The sequence below is a fragment of the Phalacrocorax carbo genome, chromosome 14 (assembly GCF_963921805.1).
Source record: "Phalacrocorax carbo chromosome 14, bPhaCar2.1, whole genome shotgun sequence".
NCBI lineage: Eukaryota > Metazoa > Chordata > Aves > Suliformes > Phalacrocoracidae > Phalacrocorax > Phalacrocorax carbo.
The window spans coordinates 16,928,486-16,945,339 of record NC_087526.1 but is presented as its reverse complement, the minus strand read 5'-3'; the positions used below and the strand labels follow the sequence as shown (position 1 = coordinate 16,945,339).

The 16,854-nt window shown below is 42.2% G+C and overlaps 1 protein-coding gene across 6 annotated transcripts in view; it reads right to left on the bottom strand.

Annotated features, from left to right (window-relative positions):
* NCOA6 (nuclear receptor coactivator 6) overlaps nucleotides 1-16,854 on the bottom strand; it is a 50,491-nt gene that overhangs the window by 33,394 nt on the left and 243 nt on the right. For 5 of the 6 annotated variants that reach the window (XR_010375132.1, XM_064465068.1, XM_064465069.1 and 2 more), the window contains exons 2-5: nucleotides 9,502-9,604; nucleotides 3,949-4,101; nucleotides 3,575-3,849; nucleotides 412-567 (exon numbers count right to left, since the gene is read on the bottom strand). Coding sequence is in view for 5 of the 6 variants with exons in the window: in XM_064465068.1 (XP_064321138.1) it covers nucleotides 412-567; nucleotides 3,575-3,809 (391 nt within the window). In the remaining variant the exon portion in view is untranslated. Of the gene's footprint in view, nucleotides 1-411; nucleotides 568-3,574; nucleotides 3,850-3,948; nucleotides 4,102-9,501; nucleotides 9,605-16,706; nucleotides 16,849-16,854 lie in introns of those variants that run through there. The other variant, XM_064465065.1, reaches the window with a different exon arrangement.

Genomic DNA, 16,854 nt, shown 5'->3' with positions numbered 1-16,854 from the left:
AAACAAACACCATGACAAGCATTAAATGTCCTTGGTTTCATCCTGAGCGCGCTCTTGGACAATTGTCCAGAATGGATATTTTGATGGCGAAATCCACTCAAAACTTATTTTTAAGAAAGCGTCATATGAAACAATTTGGGGAAAAAAATACTAGGGCTCATTTTGCTAGCTAACACTCAAAAAAAATATTTTTCAGCAAGTTTCCTGATGCTCAGAGGATTTTCAGCTATCATTTTTATTATTAAGCCTATTCTTGAAAGAATAAAAGTCTTGAGCTACCTTTTCACCAAAGCCATGTTCCAAATTACCAAATCAGAAGTTTTGCAACATTAACCGAGTACACAAACTCAAATTTTGAGTATACTTAAATTTTAGCTGAATGCCTTTGAGAGCAAACTGGATGTGAAATACCTTCAATTTGAACTGAGAGAATTCCCAGGTCACGAAGCTGTTGGTTATTATTCTGAGCCAGAATTCGCAGCCGCTCAGCAGCTTCACGGGGTATATTGAAGGTCACGCGGACACTGTTCCAAGGCTCTATCTTCTGCAGTTTTAACTTGTTGGATTCTTAAAAGAAAAACGGCCAGTTTTCAAACACGTATGATGAAATAACATTGGTAAAAAAGTGCAGCTGAAAAAACTGAAACAATTATCTGGCTTTGAAAATTATCAGTGGTTAGTCTCAGGTACAGGAGATTTCTCCAGCACAGGTGTACTGTGACTGATACTGCCAAACCACTTCAGGTGTTTTCCAAAACCCAGCAATATAAAAACTACCCAACTGATAACCACTGCAACAGCCAATGTAATCACTTGATAATATTACTCAAAAATTGGAACATTCTGTGGGTAAAATACTTCGGAAAGATATGAAAATACCTAATAAAACAGATTCAGTAAATCTGTTAATGAATCAGAGGAATGTGTGAAAAAACTGACTACAAGAATTAAACGCTCATTCTTGAAATTTGTTCTACAATTGCTTGTGATTGTGCAAATTATTTTTTTTCAAGAAGGCCAGTGCTAGCAGAGTCCTAGCACTATTTCATTATTTTCTACCATATTAATTAGGGTTTTTTAATAGGTATGTTCAATCCACTGCAAAAAAAGCATATTAAAAGTTGTGCAAAATATTTAGCTGCAGGTTTCCTGAAAACCTATTCCACATAAAGTTTAAGTAGATCAGTTGTTTTAAAAGTAAGAGGTGGGAAAGGTAGGGCAGTGACATTGGACGTATCTGTCTGAAGCGGTACCTAACAAAATTATTGCTACAAAATGCATTTAAGTATAATTGAAAATATATTCCTAACACAGGTTTATAAGCCTCCAGTTTCTAGCTTTCTGAAGAGGAAGTCCCTTTTAAAACAGTAAGCATTGGCCCAGATTTTAATCAGCCAGTTCCTTCCTCTGTAACATCAGATTTACTAGAAGTTTGCTAACTTTTTGGTTCTGAAGAACATCTTAGGAATGCCAGTAATTCATTCCTACTTTAAAATCTCTAGTCCTTAATTAATTCACCAAGTCCCTTCTACTGCTACAGTAATGGTGTTATTAAATTCATCCTCTCTCTACCTATAAACACTTTTTTGGCTGGAAACATGACAGGAATAGTTTTTAAACCTCCATTTGTGGAGGTTTGAACAGTCCTATATTTACTGTTATTAATGTTCCAATATTTTACATATAAAACCTGTGTTATCAGTTTCTGTATTTCTAGATATTAGTACCAGAGTTTCTCGATTTTCAAACATCCCATCTGCTAAGTCTAAACTAATGTTATTTACTAACTCAATATTCTGAATATCCTCGTTTGCTCTGAATCAGTTTAAATAACTTGTAACATGGATAATTTTCATATTAATTTGACACTGATTTTTAAAATATGCTTTGTTTTCTCAGCTGAGATCTGAGCCGTATTTATTAATCCTACCATTAATACTTATAACAAACCCAGCATGCAGATGCCTCCGTACAACAAAGGCAACTCCGTACAACTACAGATTGAATTTGTTTCCGCTCAAAAACAATGCAATTCATCTATGGTACTAACACACATCCTTTTACAACAGTAACTGTTAGTTTTATGTCTACTTCTGACTGTTTGTAAGATACAGTGCAAACCAGTGTCATTTCTCCATAGTATTTTTATCTTATCCCAGATTTTTTATCTCCCTCAGAGATGATGGCAAGGAACTGATGCCAGACCCAACTCACTACAACTGGACAAAATGGAAAGAAAAGAACAAAGTGACAAATAAATTCAGTTTGGTTATTCAGAAGTCAGGTTAGTTTTCTGAAAAGGTATTTTACGTTACTGAAAAAACAAGCAATGCAACGAACATTTTAAAACCTCATCTAGAAAATTATTTTTGTTTAAACACAAAGACTGCCTGTCTGAAGAAGAAAGGTGGATTCTTCACGGTACGGTGTGATTTCAAAAGACCGTGCAACAGAAGAGCCCCATGCTGGGATGGTGACCTACAGCTATCAGGAAAAGCTTGGTTCATAAACAGCAGAAAGAGGGGGAGAGAGAGCGCTTATGAGCAATACGTGGCTTTTAGACTGCAGTTATATGACCTCATGTTGAGTCAGATCAGCGCTGCTGTGGCCCCAGTCTCTAAGGCTCTTCTGGTTATGTGCTCCTGCCACCAGAGTTAAGGCAACCCACCTGGCTTTATCTGTTTCTATAGCAAACTATACTAATAGCAAGAAATTAAGCCTTTAACCTGACCATTCAAGTAATATCAGATGAGGGGCATTGCTGGGGAATCTGGCAGCGGGGAGAGCGAGCATCATTGATCCCGCCACACTGACCCAAACCATCAGAGCACTGCAGCCTTACCAAGGGAGGGCTGTCTACTAAGAAAGGTTGTACCTGTACAAGCAAGACTACAGAACTGAACAGCTACAAGCAATCATCATAAGACCCTTTGCAAAGATGCTCAGACAGAGGACGGATGTCTTTTACGAGACCTAGACGTGCTGGTAAAAGGTGTTATTGTCCCAAAAGCCTGTTATTGCTTACTACCTACGCAGCTGTCCCCATGCGTCCTCGGTGGGCACACCGGGGTACATAAGAGTACTCCATGCCCACCAACAGAATAAGAAAATAAATCAGGTAGCATAGGTCAACATAGCAGCAAAGGGGCAGTAACGTCTTGAACTGACACAGTTACTGGAGAGTGAACCTATTCTCAGATAATTGCAGTGGTTTGAATTGGATGACTATGGTAGTAAAACACATCTCCTGTGTAGACAAGCCTGTTTTTCACTTTCATATAACAGAGCAACGTGTAACAGAGGGAAATGAAAGAGGAAAAAAACCAAATAAAACACGGGAACTGAACAGGAATAAATGAACTCGCTAATGAAACCAGTTTTAAACAATAAAGCAACTGCAGAAACTTGTACTCTGTGTCTCTTAGAACAGCTCCCAACCCCACTAAGAATAACCCCAACAAATCTTATTACAAACTAAGTAACTTGAAAACAGTACAATCTATTTCTTTGTACAAGCACCCTGACTACATAAATACTTCAAGGACAGTTGAAAAACAACAAGAGGGTACGTTACCCATGTGTAAAAGGCCCGGCACATTCTCCAGTATAATATCTAGTTTCTGTTCAAAGTCTCTGTCACCTATATTTCCTTTAAAAGCTACAAAGATTGTAGAATCCTCAGGAGCAGCCTCCTGTTTCAGTTCATCTTCCTCCAGTCCTGAATCAAAATCCACCTCGAAGTCTTCCATAGCTGAGGAGTACAAGGAGGCATATGTATCTTTTAAGTTAGGTAGATCATCCAAAACCATTGTTTCCAACAATGGGAGCCTGTCAGACGTTAAGATGATGCTTGGGAGGAAAAAAAGAATTATAATAAGTATAAGAAGTGTGTAAAGACATTAACAACTGCTTTCAATGGCACATATCATCATCGACAGGAAAACCTACCAGGTGGCTCAATGCTAGGGTCTGCAAGATAAACTGTGCAACTTTGAAAATGGTGGCCATTGCAGTATCCAAGCTGTTCCTCCACTAGAACAAACAGAAGTGGTTTCCTGACAGAATCCTGCTGCGCGTGACTTGAGAAGTATTCCAGTTGACCTAAACAATAGTCAGGTATAAAGGGGGAGGGGGGGGAGACCCAAAGAAAATAAATTACATTAATCTCCACATTGCACAGAGGATAAGCAAGCACCAAGTACAAATTCTGCAGTGACTCACAGCAATACCTGAATTATAGAAAACACACCAAATTTAGTTTTAGACACCGCAGACGCAATAGGCACTCCTTTGTCCAGCAAAGCAGCAGAGAAGCCATAGTACATTTTTACCAGGAGAAATTTAGCGTTTGACAAATATTTTACTCACATCCAGGGAAATCTCAGGCATGCTATGCCTTCTTTCTAGAAGTTTGTAAAGATTTAGGTGTGTTCAGCTGCTTGTGCACATTACAACCGGAAATGTGCTCCCCCTGTGCTAGCTCACAACTCCCCCCATGCCCCTATTGAGCTTGACTAAGAATGAATTCAGTAAATTCAGTCACACACCTGATGTTTTTTACTTTATAAAATGTCTAGACTTTGCAATAAATTTTACTTGATATTATGATAGTAATCTAGGCTTTTTACGTGTAGAGAGCCATAGCCTATGATAAAAGTTATCCCTACATCTGTGGTCAACAATACCAATGTTTAGTTAGGATGCACATTTTTCCACTCCAACATGAGCCTTACAAGGGCTATGGCACTAACTCCTCCAGGTGAGACCTCTCTTCTCACACTCAATGCTTTTCAAGCATTGCTAGAAGATTTAAACCATCTACACTGAGAGCCAAAGCTGATGTCAAAACCAAAAAAGGGACCTGCTCCTCACCGTCGCTGTCAAAAACAAATCAACTCAACAGCCAGGACTGTCAAGACCTCATAACTCCAAAGCTGTCTATTCAGCCCAACCCACCCAAAACGTTTAGTCTGGGATGACATTCCCTTGAATAGGATACAGATTGGGTTTCTGGCGGAGATTCAAGTTCCCAACACAAATTAAAACCACAACTCTGAGATTAAAGGTGAGCTGCAGATACTGGCCAGGAACTATGTTAGACAAGCTTAGACTGTTTGCACACTCGCATAATGCCGCTGAAGGGACAACATTACAAATTAAAAAACAAGGACTCAGAAGTCACAGAATACCCTCAGCTTTTGGTCAGGTCTCTACGCACACACTTACTGTGTTTTTAGAAAATATGTTTTGGGTTTTTTTCTCCCTCGCAACCCTATACGACACTAGGCAGGCTAAAATGGCATTAATGAGTAATCACCTATTGCACATATAGTTACTCTCCTCATAATGCAGCACCAGGCCTTCACTCTTCAAACACAACTCAAATCATGGATTAAAAACAAAGCTAATTTTGTCTCACAAACTCTTTTGCAGTCCTGCAACAGAACGCAAGTGAAAATGTTTCACAGTCACCGATCTATTTCCATAGTGCTTTCGTAAGTTACTTCTTATTACCATGGAAATTTTAAAGATGCAGAATGGAGACCAAAATTTTAAGAAATCCATTACCAGGTAAACATGGAGACAATTAAATCTTCTTTTTCCCCAAGATTCCTTGCTGCTCAGCTCTGTATATAAATTACAGGTCTGAGTGTTTGGCACCTCCACGAAGTTAAACTACTCTGTTTCATGTCAGGTGCCCAGAAAATGAGAATGACAATTAGCAAGCACCTGTGAAAAGCTGTTTTAATTGATTTTCACACATAATTTCTTGGACAGGGAACTTCCTTACCAGCACTGACTTCAGATCAACCAGGAGAGAATTCCTTCTCCTTCTGCATTCCTACATCATTTATTACACATACACTGGCTTTAGGGAGAAAGAAGCTGGGAATCTTACACAAATAATCTTTTTAACAACTGAGCGCAGCCATTCTGTGTACTAAATGAGCCCAAGCATCCTGTGAAATATAAGCACTGCATTTTGAAGAAAATTACACAGAAAATTATTTATCTTAAAATCTTCGGTAAGATTTTCAAGGAAAGAAATCTCAGCTCAATATACAGGTTCTTACATGTTGAAAAATCACAATTATTTGGAGGGGATGGAGCATTCCAGCTGCAGCAAGAAACCATGAGTATTTCTGACAACGCCTGACACCAAAGAAATAAAAAATTATCTATAAACACAAACGTTTCAAATCTTTTTTTGAATGGAAGTGTCTGAAGCATCCATCTTGTCTGTGCAAGAGCAGAAGACTCCCAGACTGCTTAAACTGTCGTTTTAAAGACTTCATGAAAATGCTGCAGCGTAGACCAGATTCCACCAACCTTGCCTCAACGTGCCACAATCTGACAGGCCTTCTTATAATTATGGCCCTTCGTGAACACTAATAAAATATAGTTTGCTAAATCCCAAAAGGCCACAGGCCTTGTTTCATCTGACTTGGAAGATCATAGGACTTCAGGGAAAGCTTGAATAAAAAAAACCCACAAAACAAAACAATCAAACAAAAAAAAGATTGAGCTTCAAATTTTACTTTCCGGATAAGAACATGTAGCTACAGGTCCCTTCGCTTTTTCTTTTTTTCCTTCACCTTATGCTCCTTAAGGATCTCTGCTACATCCATCTTCCTGCTCTCCCTCTCAAATGCATGCAGTTTAGTCCGTTCCTATATTCGGGTATAATTTATCTCAAGTATGACAGGAGGAAGTAATGATTTGTGAAATCTTCCTCTTCAGGCAGAGCACAGCACGCCATCCGCCTCAAACCAAATGAATCCCAGCTGCATCCCTCGTCCTAACAAATTCTGTAATCTCCTGGTTATAGGGTTGACTACCATAAATCACAAGCCAGCACGTGACCATAATTAGCGTGTACCTTTGCTCAACATTCTTCCACATAAACACAAAAGGCCATTAGCACAAGCGCACACAGGCACAATTCTGGTCTTTCAACAATTCCTGCAAACTACAGCAGCTCCCAGCAAGCTACAGAGGGTCTCTGATGAGCAAGAGCCATACCTGAATTGATCTGCATAACCACAACACATTTCATGAACTTGAGCGAATGCATGGCAGCACAAAAAGGTCTCTGAATATCATCCTCCCTTCAAAGAACATGCATGGCCTCCTTCCTGCCCCTGCACCCTGTTGTTTCAGATTTTCCAATTTAATATTTCCCATTACACAATTCTTTCTGGAAATTCAGAGCAAGTCCAGCGCTACCACGTGGCAACTACCTATCCATGAACCTGGCCTGGGACAGGCTACAGCCGCATAAGAAGTGTTATGCCTGTTTATAATAAAAGTTGGTCTTATTTAGTATAGTCTAGTTATTAAAAATATGTAACTGAAGTAAGAGAGGTGGGGATAAACAGCCAGATAACAGCCTAATAACCAAAATGCACCTGCAGCATTGCATGGGGGTGGGCTGTGGCAGAGGACAGCCCATGAAGACCAGAGTGTCCAAAGTGAAGGATACAGGACACACCCCTGGCTGCTGGAGGCTGGAGCTCCCAGGTAGACACTTAGCGCAAGGATAAAACAACCGATTGACTAAAATGTGCACAACAGACCCCCCAGAGGAAGAATTCATGTAGGACATAGTGATGCCACAGTCTGGATCTGGGCTGATGGACAGCTGGGACCCACCGCACGCCATGGGGAGCCTGGAAAGCAGTTTGTCATGCCATGTGTTGTCCCCCACCAACAGCCCTGAGAGTAAAAGGAGGCCTGCACAACAAACCCAGCGCCATGTGATGGGCAATACTTAGAAAATCCTGTCCAGTCCCTGGGAGAGATGTGATTAGAGCAAAATCTGCAACAGCCAGTCGTCACTAACTGGGGAGCAGCTGAACACTGGAAAGCCAGCAGATTCTGGAGTGCCAGCACCACCAGATGGAAGTACTGGTCTCTGGGGTTAAAAGAAAACAAAGAAAGGAAAAAAGAAAAAAAGCTGATATCTTGCTATCCTCGACCCAAGATCTGCTCAACTGATCCAAACTTAAGGTTATGTCAATTTGTTTCTTAAACAGAACCTGAAGCCTTTTTTGTTGCTTTCCTGTAACCATTGCACTACACAAAGTGAATACACCAAAACAAGGCTTTGTCTCCTAAGTAGTCTAGGTTTACTGTGACACAGTCTATTGATTTACAAGCTGTTTACACATTTCAGGCAACTCAGAATAAACACTTTCACCACTGATGTCACACCAGAACATGCACCCTCTCAAAACAAATATGCAGGGAGCCCAATTAAATAAAAAAATACTGAAATCCTGCGTACTAAGTACTAAAATTTCTACGCCTGAAAATGTACTCTTCCAAATTACACAGAAGATTGGAAAGGGTGAGGGGAGAAGGAAGGATGGATTAATGTCCTTCAACAGCAGATAGCAGAAGTTAGCACTGAGCAGGGTCCTCATCCTCACACTGACCATTATTTAAAGCTCCAACAGGGAAGAGGAAGGAAAATCAGCCCAGAAACAAGACCACAATCAAGTCCCTTGAGGAATCCAGAACTGGGAGTGAGGAAAAGAAGTCACTGCAGTAGCAACATAATCTCTGAAGGATACAGAACCCTCCTTGCTTCTGCCTTCATTGAAAAATGGTTTTCAAGCAATTTAATAGGGGGGAAGAAAAAAAAAGGAAATCAGGAAAAAAGCATGTGATAAATAATACACTCAAAAGTTTTCTTGTTTCCTTTGTTGTAGCTGCCAGTGAGAAAATATGTAAAGGTATTTATTGAGTATGGGGACAGAGAAGGTTCAGCATTGCCAGAATACTGCTGAGAAGATTACTTTCTTTTAAAACCTAACATATGCACACGTGCACCTACACAAGCATACTTTTAAAGCATACCACCTGTAAAACCCAGACATGCTCTGACTGCAAGACTTTTTATTGCAAATTTGTTAACAGTGGATTATCTTCCTGCAACTGTTTCTACCGTTTTGTTGCCTAGCATAGTGATCTTGGAGCTTGTTTGATCTGACCAATGAATAAACGCATACACACGCAACCATTCTATGATACAAAGGTTAAAATGACATAACTGTTTTGGGCAAAAATTCACAAAAAAGACTTTTAAACAAAGTCTAGACAAGTTTCACATTGTTACACAGGAGATTAAATAAGCCTAAGAATCACTGTTAAAATACAAAAGAATACCTAAAAATAAACATGCAGTAAAATTTCCTCTGAAATTACTTAGCTAGGGGTAGTTCCAGTAATTTGGAACTGTAAACTTTGGCATTAAAGAGGGACAACATAACAAAAGCGTCTCAGCTGTACTCTTTGGGAGGAATGTCTGAGAACAGCTATGGGCCTGACGGCAAATGCTGGTAACCCTCCATGGCAGACTGAAAAGTCAAGCCTGGAGGCAGCCCAGCCCTTCAAACACACACCAACATTAGAGGCAAGGACCTGTTAGTTGGACACCTAGGAGGAGAATATATAAGAACAAGATATTCAAATGCATCACATGCTTATTTTACCTACCAAAACAAATTCCACAACTTCACTATTTTGTGGCATGCAACGGATCTTCAGGTAATTCCAGACTGGCAAACATGGTTAAACAGCAACTCCCAAAAATGTAATCCTGAAAGAAAGCCATCATGTTTCATCAGACAATGATGCAAAGTAACAAAAATACTGGATATAACAGTGAATACTTTGATTTTAATATGCAGTTCTGCACCAAATCCAACTCTCTCCTTAGTCATGTAAAAAGCATGTGTTACGATATTCAAGTCTTAAGAGCCAAAACTGAGGATCTGGAAAAATCCACCTTTCATTAGGGGCAAAACACTGAATACTCCGTTTGGCTGGAAATAACATTTTATTCTTCTGAACAGGGCAAGTTTTATCTAGAATAATGTATTTAAGTCTTAAGATAAACTCTTCTAGATTAAATTCATATTCAGAAAAGAGAAACTGGCACAACTAGGATGCAATTTAGCTCATCCTAAGCAGGTGCCTAAACTAGCTCAGGTTAAGCTCATTCCAGAAACACGTTACGAGCCCGCACGACCACCTCAGACAGATATTTTTATTGCAGGTGGCCAAAGTGAGGTGAACCCACCCCCAGAACCTGCTTCTGCTAACGGCCTCATCAAGTTGCACTCAAACCTCTCAGGGCAAGGAAAACGCAGCAGTAAAGCCCATGGCTTCAGTGAAAACAAAATACCACCCCTCAAACCAAGATGATTTGTATTAAACATCCCGGTGCTGTTTTTCCAGCACATTTTCTGCTTTCATGCCAGCCTGCTCATCAGTGGGGAAGGGGACCACCCAAAAATAAACTGGGGAAGCAGAAGAGGGAAGACGACTCAGCAAGACAAAGCAGAAATTTGCTGTCTTCTACGTAGACGACAAAGTAACATCGCTTTGACAGCCTTAGTATTGTGCCATAGCCTTTGCACTTCTGCCAGCCCAACAACTTGAAGGGAAGGAAAGAGTACTTGCACTAAATCAGATCATACATGCTTTGTGGCACTTTTAATAGTCATCTAACACTTTTCAACCTCTGCTATCTTCTTGTATTTCTAAATAAGCACTGTAATTCAAGAAGCAGTGTAGCACCACGTAGAAGACCCGCATGGCTAAACCATGAGCAGTAACTTTGCTGTTTCCAGCTATATGCAAACCCGCCTAAATACCATGACCAGATACCAAGCCGACAGCAAAACCAAGACCTGAAATACGAAATTTTAATGTTGCTTAAGTGTAAGTCAAAACTTAAAAAAAGCTTTCCATGTTCAACAGCAGATACTGCATTGATTCTACCTTTTCACCCTTTTTATAAAAGGATGTTCCATGGACTATTTTAGATGGCCTAAAATTGAGTCATGTAACAAACTGGCTGGTTACCTCCAAAGTCATGCTAAGAGTTTACATGAAAGGACAGTCCTTACTTGCCCAGTGGAAGCTGTTTTTAAGATGGTCTCAAAGCTGACAAAAGGCAGCCCCCATTCAAACTGTCCGTGCCTTAGCAAGGGAGGGCTAAGAGTTGACATTTGGCTGAAGGGTGGTGAATCAGAGGGAAAATCATCCAAACTCCTTGGTGCAAGGAACCGAGGGGCTTTCTGTTCCTCCTGCTGAGGGGAAGGGTGACCTCCCTTACCACAGGTGGAGGGTATGACATGGTCTGCGGACGCCCAATTGCTCCAGAGAAGAGAGGGCTGAGAAAGACAGGCTGCCCTAGCAAGCTCCAGTAAGAAACTGAGGATGGTCAGCCTGGGCTATGCGAAGAAAAACAACAATTAACTGCTGCTGCCTCCATTCCTGTTGTACGCGTGAGACAATGGCAGATTTGGTTAAGGGAAATAACTAATCAACATTGGTTCATTAACTCCAACTTTCATTACAATAAGCTGTCTGATAGAGACCTTGGAAATGCCTAGAGACTGAAGGCATACCTTAGCACACACCAAGGAATCCATAAAAAGCCCTGTGAAGTGTTCCACCTACAGAAGGTTTTGTTTAGAGTTTATGATTTCCCAAACATAAGAAAACAAAACAAGTAAGTTTACATGAAGGCAGGCTTCATTCACTTGTTCTGATAAAGAACTCCCTGCTGCTCTTCATACCATTCTGCTGCACTCCCATAGCCCTCAAGCAAACAACACCTGAAACCAAGCACTTCCGACAAGGAGAAAATTACAGCTTATGACCTTTCGCAGGGATATCTTGATGTATTTTGACAGCAGGTTTAGTGGAACATTGGTTTGTTAAAGTTCCATAAAGTTTGTTGAAACTCCACAACTCATGCCAAGCTGCAACGGACACATCTCAACCGAGCCATTAATTTGTATTTCAACAGAATCTGACTGACGAGATCACCAGGGTTGCTTTAAAAGAGCAAGATAACTCCAGAACAAGTTTCAACTGCAGTGAAGTTAGCCATGTAGAAATTCCCACTTTCGTCAGCTGAGGTACCAGCACAAGGTGGCTGCCCATCATCTTCCCACATCTCAAGTTAACTCAGAATCAACAATTTTCCTGGAAGCTGTAGACGACAGTCTAATATTTGATCAATCAACTCCCATTAGCTGAATTATTAATTTCACATGTTAAGGATATTTCCATTTGGAAGAAATACACCATCACTTATAACGGATGAACACTATGACAGAGCTTTGCAGAATGTAAGTTTTCACAAAGATCCATCAGTGCGATCAGCAAACAAGTAAAATGAGATGCTACTTAAAATCAGATACACCTTTACAAGAAACTATATTTCATCTTGCTTTCCAAAGGCTATAAGAAAACTCCTTTTCAAGTAGCAATCTATTCATTGCTTGTGCTGCAACAAACTTTTTATTTAAAGTTGAATTTAACCTCTGACAAACCTTTCTGTGCTGACATGCCCCAGGGGTGCTCCTTCATCACCAAATTCTCACAGAGCTTCATAAATACCGACGTAGCCAGTCCAGGTATTCTTGTGATTACCAGTCCTGAACTAAGATTTGACTGAAAACTGCACCTCTGTTTATTCTTCCTTCTTATGTGTAATAAAAGTCTAACAAATGTCACTTAAGTTTTAAAAATTTTGATGTGTTATAAAGTATGAAGAAAAGGTTTAAGGTAAAAGAAACAGCTTAAAAGTAATTCCTTTGATATGAGGCACGCAATAATTAGACTGTTTTCCGTGACCAAAAAAAAATAATCATCTAGCAGAAGTAGGTATAGCTTTTGTTAAAATCAAGACCATTCAGAGAGCTTCCTGATTGTATAAAAACTTGCAGCTTACTTTGTGCTGCTCTGGGATTTTGGAAGAATCAAATTTCAAAAGTGTTATTTACTGTCAGTACTGCTATTAAGAACCACATTATCACTGGACAGCCTTTCACCTTCTGGTAAAACTAGGATGTAACAGAACTAGACAGCAATGCATCCTTGCAGGGACCGAAGAGCGCTCCAAAAAACCCTTAGAAGGAACACCTTCCCATGCTGCAGCCAAAAAGATAAGGCACTATTTCTTGTCCATTGTTGTTCCTAACTAAGCCTTACTAAAAAAAAAAAAACTGGAAATGTTTTTGCCTCGGGAGGTTCAGCTCCTACAGCCATAGGTCCCAAGACGACAACTGCTAACTCCTCAACTTCTCTGGGAAAGAGAGCCATCGGAATTGCCAGTCTGTGCCTTCTATCTCACCTCTTAGGTGCTCTCCACTCACTGCCGGGAAAAATAATGTTATTACAGACACCAAAACTTCCAATTTATCAGGAAGCAAAGCAGAAATAACTCCTCACATTTTTCCTTGTATCATCCAGCAAGGAGGGAGGCTTGCGCAAGCGTGCCTGCACACGTGTATGCAGAACACAGAGGCTCACATCTAATTCAGTCTCTGTAAGTACTACCCAGAAACCATGACAAGAAAAGCAGTGACAAAGCAGCTGCACAGTCTTGGTAGGTGGTTTGATTTATAAAAGAATAAAAATTATGAAATAAAGATGATATGCACAGGACTTGGAGAATTTAATGGCACACATCTTTTGGCAGAAATAACTAGCTCATTCCCTTCCAAACATCAAACCTAATACTCAGGTTCCCATATATGCAACCAGCAAAAGCAACTTCCTTCCCCAAATTACCAGTTTACATGAAGACAAATTTATTTAGACAAGGCATCATTCATCTCCAGTACTTTCCAGTTTTCACACAAGTCTGATGCCACCCCCCATGTAGGGCTATTCTTCAAGACTACTCATTCAAGCTGGAGAAACAGGCAACTGTCCTCCCAGTTCCAAAAAGACGATGGCTGTCACAAACTATGGAGTCCCCCGCTCACCTCCCTCCTCCTCCCCAGCTCCTGAACCAGCTACGCTGTGACACGCACTGGTCACCTTTCTTTTTTCCCAAATACATAAAGAAGGGTTCTTTACTGTGACACAACCTCAAGGCTGCAATATATATGTGACAGAATTAACTTCTTGTTTCTGTTTTTCATTATGACAGGAGCAATTTTTGATGTGCTTGCTATTCAGGGTGCAGGTGGGATGCTGTTAATAGCATCAGCTAATGACAGAGGCCACACTGGGCAGAAAATGACCGCCAGTGCCCAGTGGGCTGAGAAAAAACCCAGGCTCCTGGACCTCTGGAAAACTTCCACTACTATCCTCCTTCTTAACCCAAAACTTAGGTGAACTTTCCACTCCAGCAGCATCACTGAAAAAACTTTTTCTCCTTCCTTCTAATTAGCCAGGACACCAAACAATCTGAGTTTCATACACTGCCTTGAGCCAAACCTTCAGCTATCGACGCGTAGAGCCTAAGGAACACACTGACTACACGGCTGAAATGCACAGTTATCTGCAACGGGTAGCTCCTGCTCAAGAACATCCGTGATCTGCTCTGGAGTGGACAGCAGAGTTTGTAACAGTGTCAAGACAAAGCACAAAACATCCATGGCTTCAGCAAAGCAAAGGTGAGCTAGTCAGCTGCAAAATGCAGTTTTTGCAACATGCAGGACTTAGCCTTGCTGTTCAGCGGCCCACACACGAACAGGCGTTCTGCTCCCTTGTATTCTCTCTGTGCCACAGCGTCTGTCTGTCTCAACAGAAACCACATGATTTTGAAACAGACACCACCATCACGCCGCCTGCCCTTCAGAGGTACGCTAACAACCTATAAAATTTCACTATTCCCTATACAATCTGTTACAGCCACGTTAACTCTTCAACACCTTCAGCAGCAACACCTTCATCACTGCCAATCTATTAAATTTAGCACGTCTGTTTAACTCCAGCTTCCATCCAAAAGACATCAATATGGTACCAGAAAATAAAAGTATACTGTAAATCTGTTTAACAGTTTAGTCATCAGTTATTATTTAGTTATGATTTAGTTATCATTTAACGTCTACTACAAAAGCACGCAATCTTTCATGGTATCACACTTAAACAGAATGAAGAGTAGCATTACGACTGTTCAGCAAACTACCTCTACACTCCCATATTTGAAAGTATTTCAGACACTAAAAAATGAAAAAAAAAAAAAGAAAACCACTAACTCTTAGTTTAGAGATGAAAGCTGGATTTCACAGGTTTACACACACACACGGTTCTGTTTTATTTTAAGGAAGCACCTATTTTTTTTGCTAACTAGAACAGTGCAAAATTACTGCATCAGTTGGAAGCCTGCTGTAAAGAACTCCTCCCTCCAAGTCCTACAGAAAAACAGGCTTTCTGGAGAGAATGACTGGAGAGTGCTGCTGGGAGTTTTTCCACCCAAAATCCAAAGCCTAACCGAATACCCTTCTGGAGGTTTAAAATATTAAGAAATGTCATTTCTCTACAGGAGATCAGGTCTCTGTGCAGCTGCTCCCGTTTTGATTTTATTTCTTCTCTCATAAGAGAGTCAGGATACAGTAATACTGTGACAAATTTCCTGGTAAGGCCAGTTAACTTTCAAAGGAAGCCACGTGGCTCAGCAACTGTTTGAGGAGCGCATGAATTTCTAGCAAACACTGTGATGTCTTGCTGCAGGTAACGCGCTTAGGAGAGAGGCTCGTAGGCCTGGCCATTTTGGACATGTGCCTTGAGACCTTTGTTTGCCTCTCCACAAGAAACATAGAAGAGCTGGGAACGCTTGCTGTAACCAGCAAAGAGCTGCTAAATCCAAAAGCTGTGGTTATTACACTTGGTGACTTTTTTTTTAAATGCCACATATGTTCTCTGCGGTTGCCTTCTCATATGGCATATACTGAAACATGCTCTGGCTAAAAAAACCAGCCAGGAAGACTGCAATGCACAACAATGGTAAAGATAAACACCAACATGAGGCACCGTGTTTCCTCTAATAAAATTCAAATGAGAAAGGTTTTAGTGTAGTTTTCAGTTAGGGGGAATGAGCACAAACATGCGTGTCCAGAAGCTGAGGGGTTATGAAGAAGACAAAGCTCGTAAAGCTTGGGGGCAGCTTTCAGAACCATGCCGAGGTGAGCGACAGAAAAGCTCTCCGCTTCCCATTCCCCAAGGAAGCCTGAAGGAATCAGAACCCCGAGTTTTCTGAGACATTCTAAAAGCAAACAAAGCCTAGGGACACGCAGAAATCAAACTGACAAAATACGTTAAGAAGCCTTTCTCTGACTATTTTAAAGAGCTGCAAAAGAAATAAAACAAAACCTTGGGTTACAAAATGTCAACGCATCCTCACTGACATCTTACGCAGACGTCACCGCCCGCACGAAGTCAGGGCTGAGGAACTAAAATCAGAAACAACGTCCCAGGTCGAGAAGAAGCTGACAGTCCCCCGACTGCTTTCCACGTCTGGGCCAGAAATGTTTTCCCCCCCGGGACACGAAAGGCTGCCCGCGGCACGGAGCCCAGCCACGGCTACTCAGCCCCGGGCCGGGAGCGCGGGGCTGGCTGCGGAGCTTACAGGTTGGGGCGAAACGCGGGGCCGGGAGCGCCAGGGGAAGCGGGGCCGGCCGGCCGGGCGCCCAGGCCAGGGGCAGCGCGGCCCGGCGGAGCAGGGCAGGCTGCAGGCCGCGGCCAGGCGGGCTCCCCCGGCGCCGGGGCCCCAGGCCGCGGGACGCTGACGGGCTCCCGCCAAGGAGCCCCGCGGCCCCCCCCGGCCCGGGCACCCCGGGCCGGCCCCGCGAGGCGCTCGGCCGGGCCCACGCACCGCTCCGCGCCCCCGCCAGGCCCCGCTGCCCCTTCCCGCCGCCGGCCCGCCCCGCGCCGCCGGCCCGGCCTACCTCCCTGCCCGGGCCGCCGCCGGCCCCGACACCCGCCGGGCCGCCGCTTCCGCCCCACCGCCTCTGTCACGCCCGCCGCCCGGCCCCCGCGCCCCCGCGGGCGGCGGAGAGGCCCCGGCCGCAGGCCGGGCCGGGCCCGCCCCGCCCT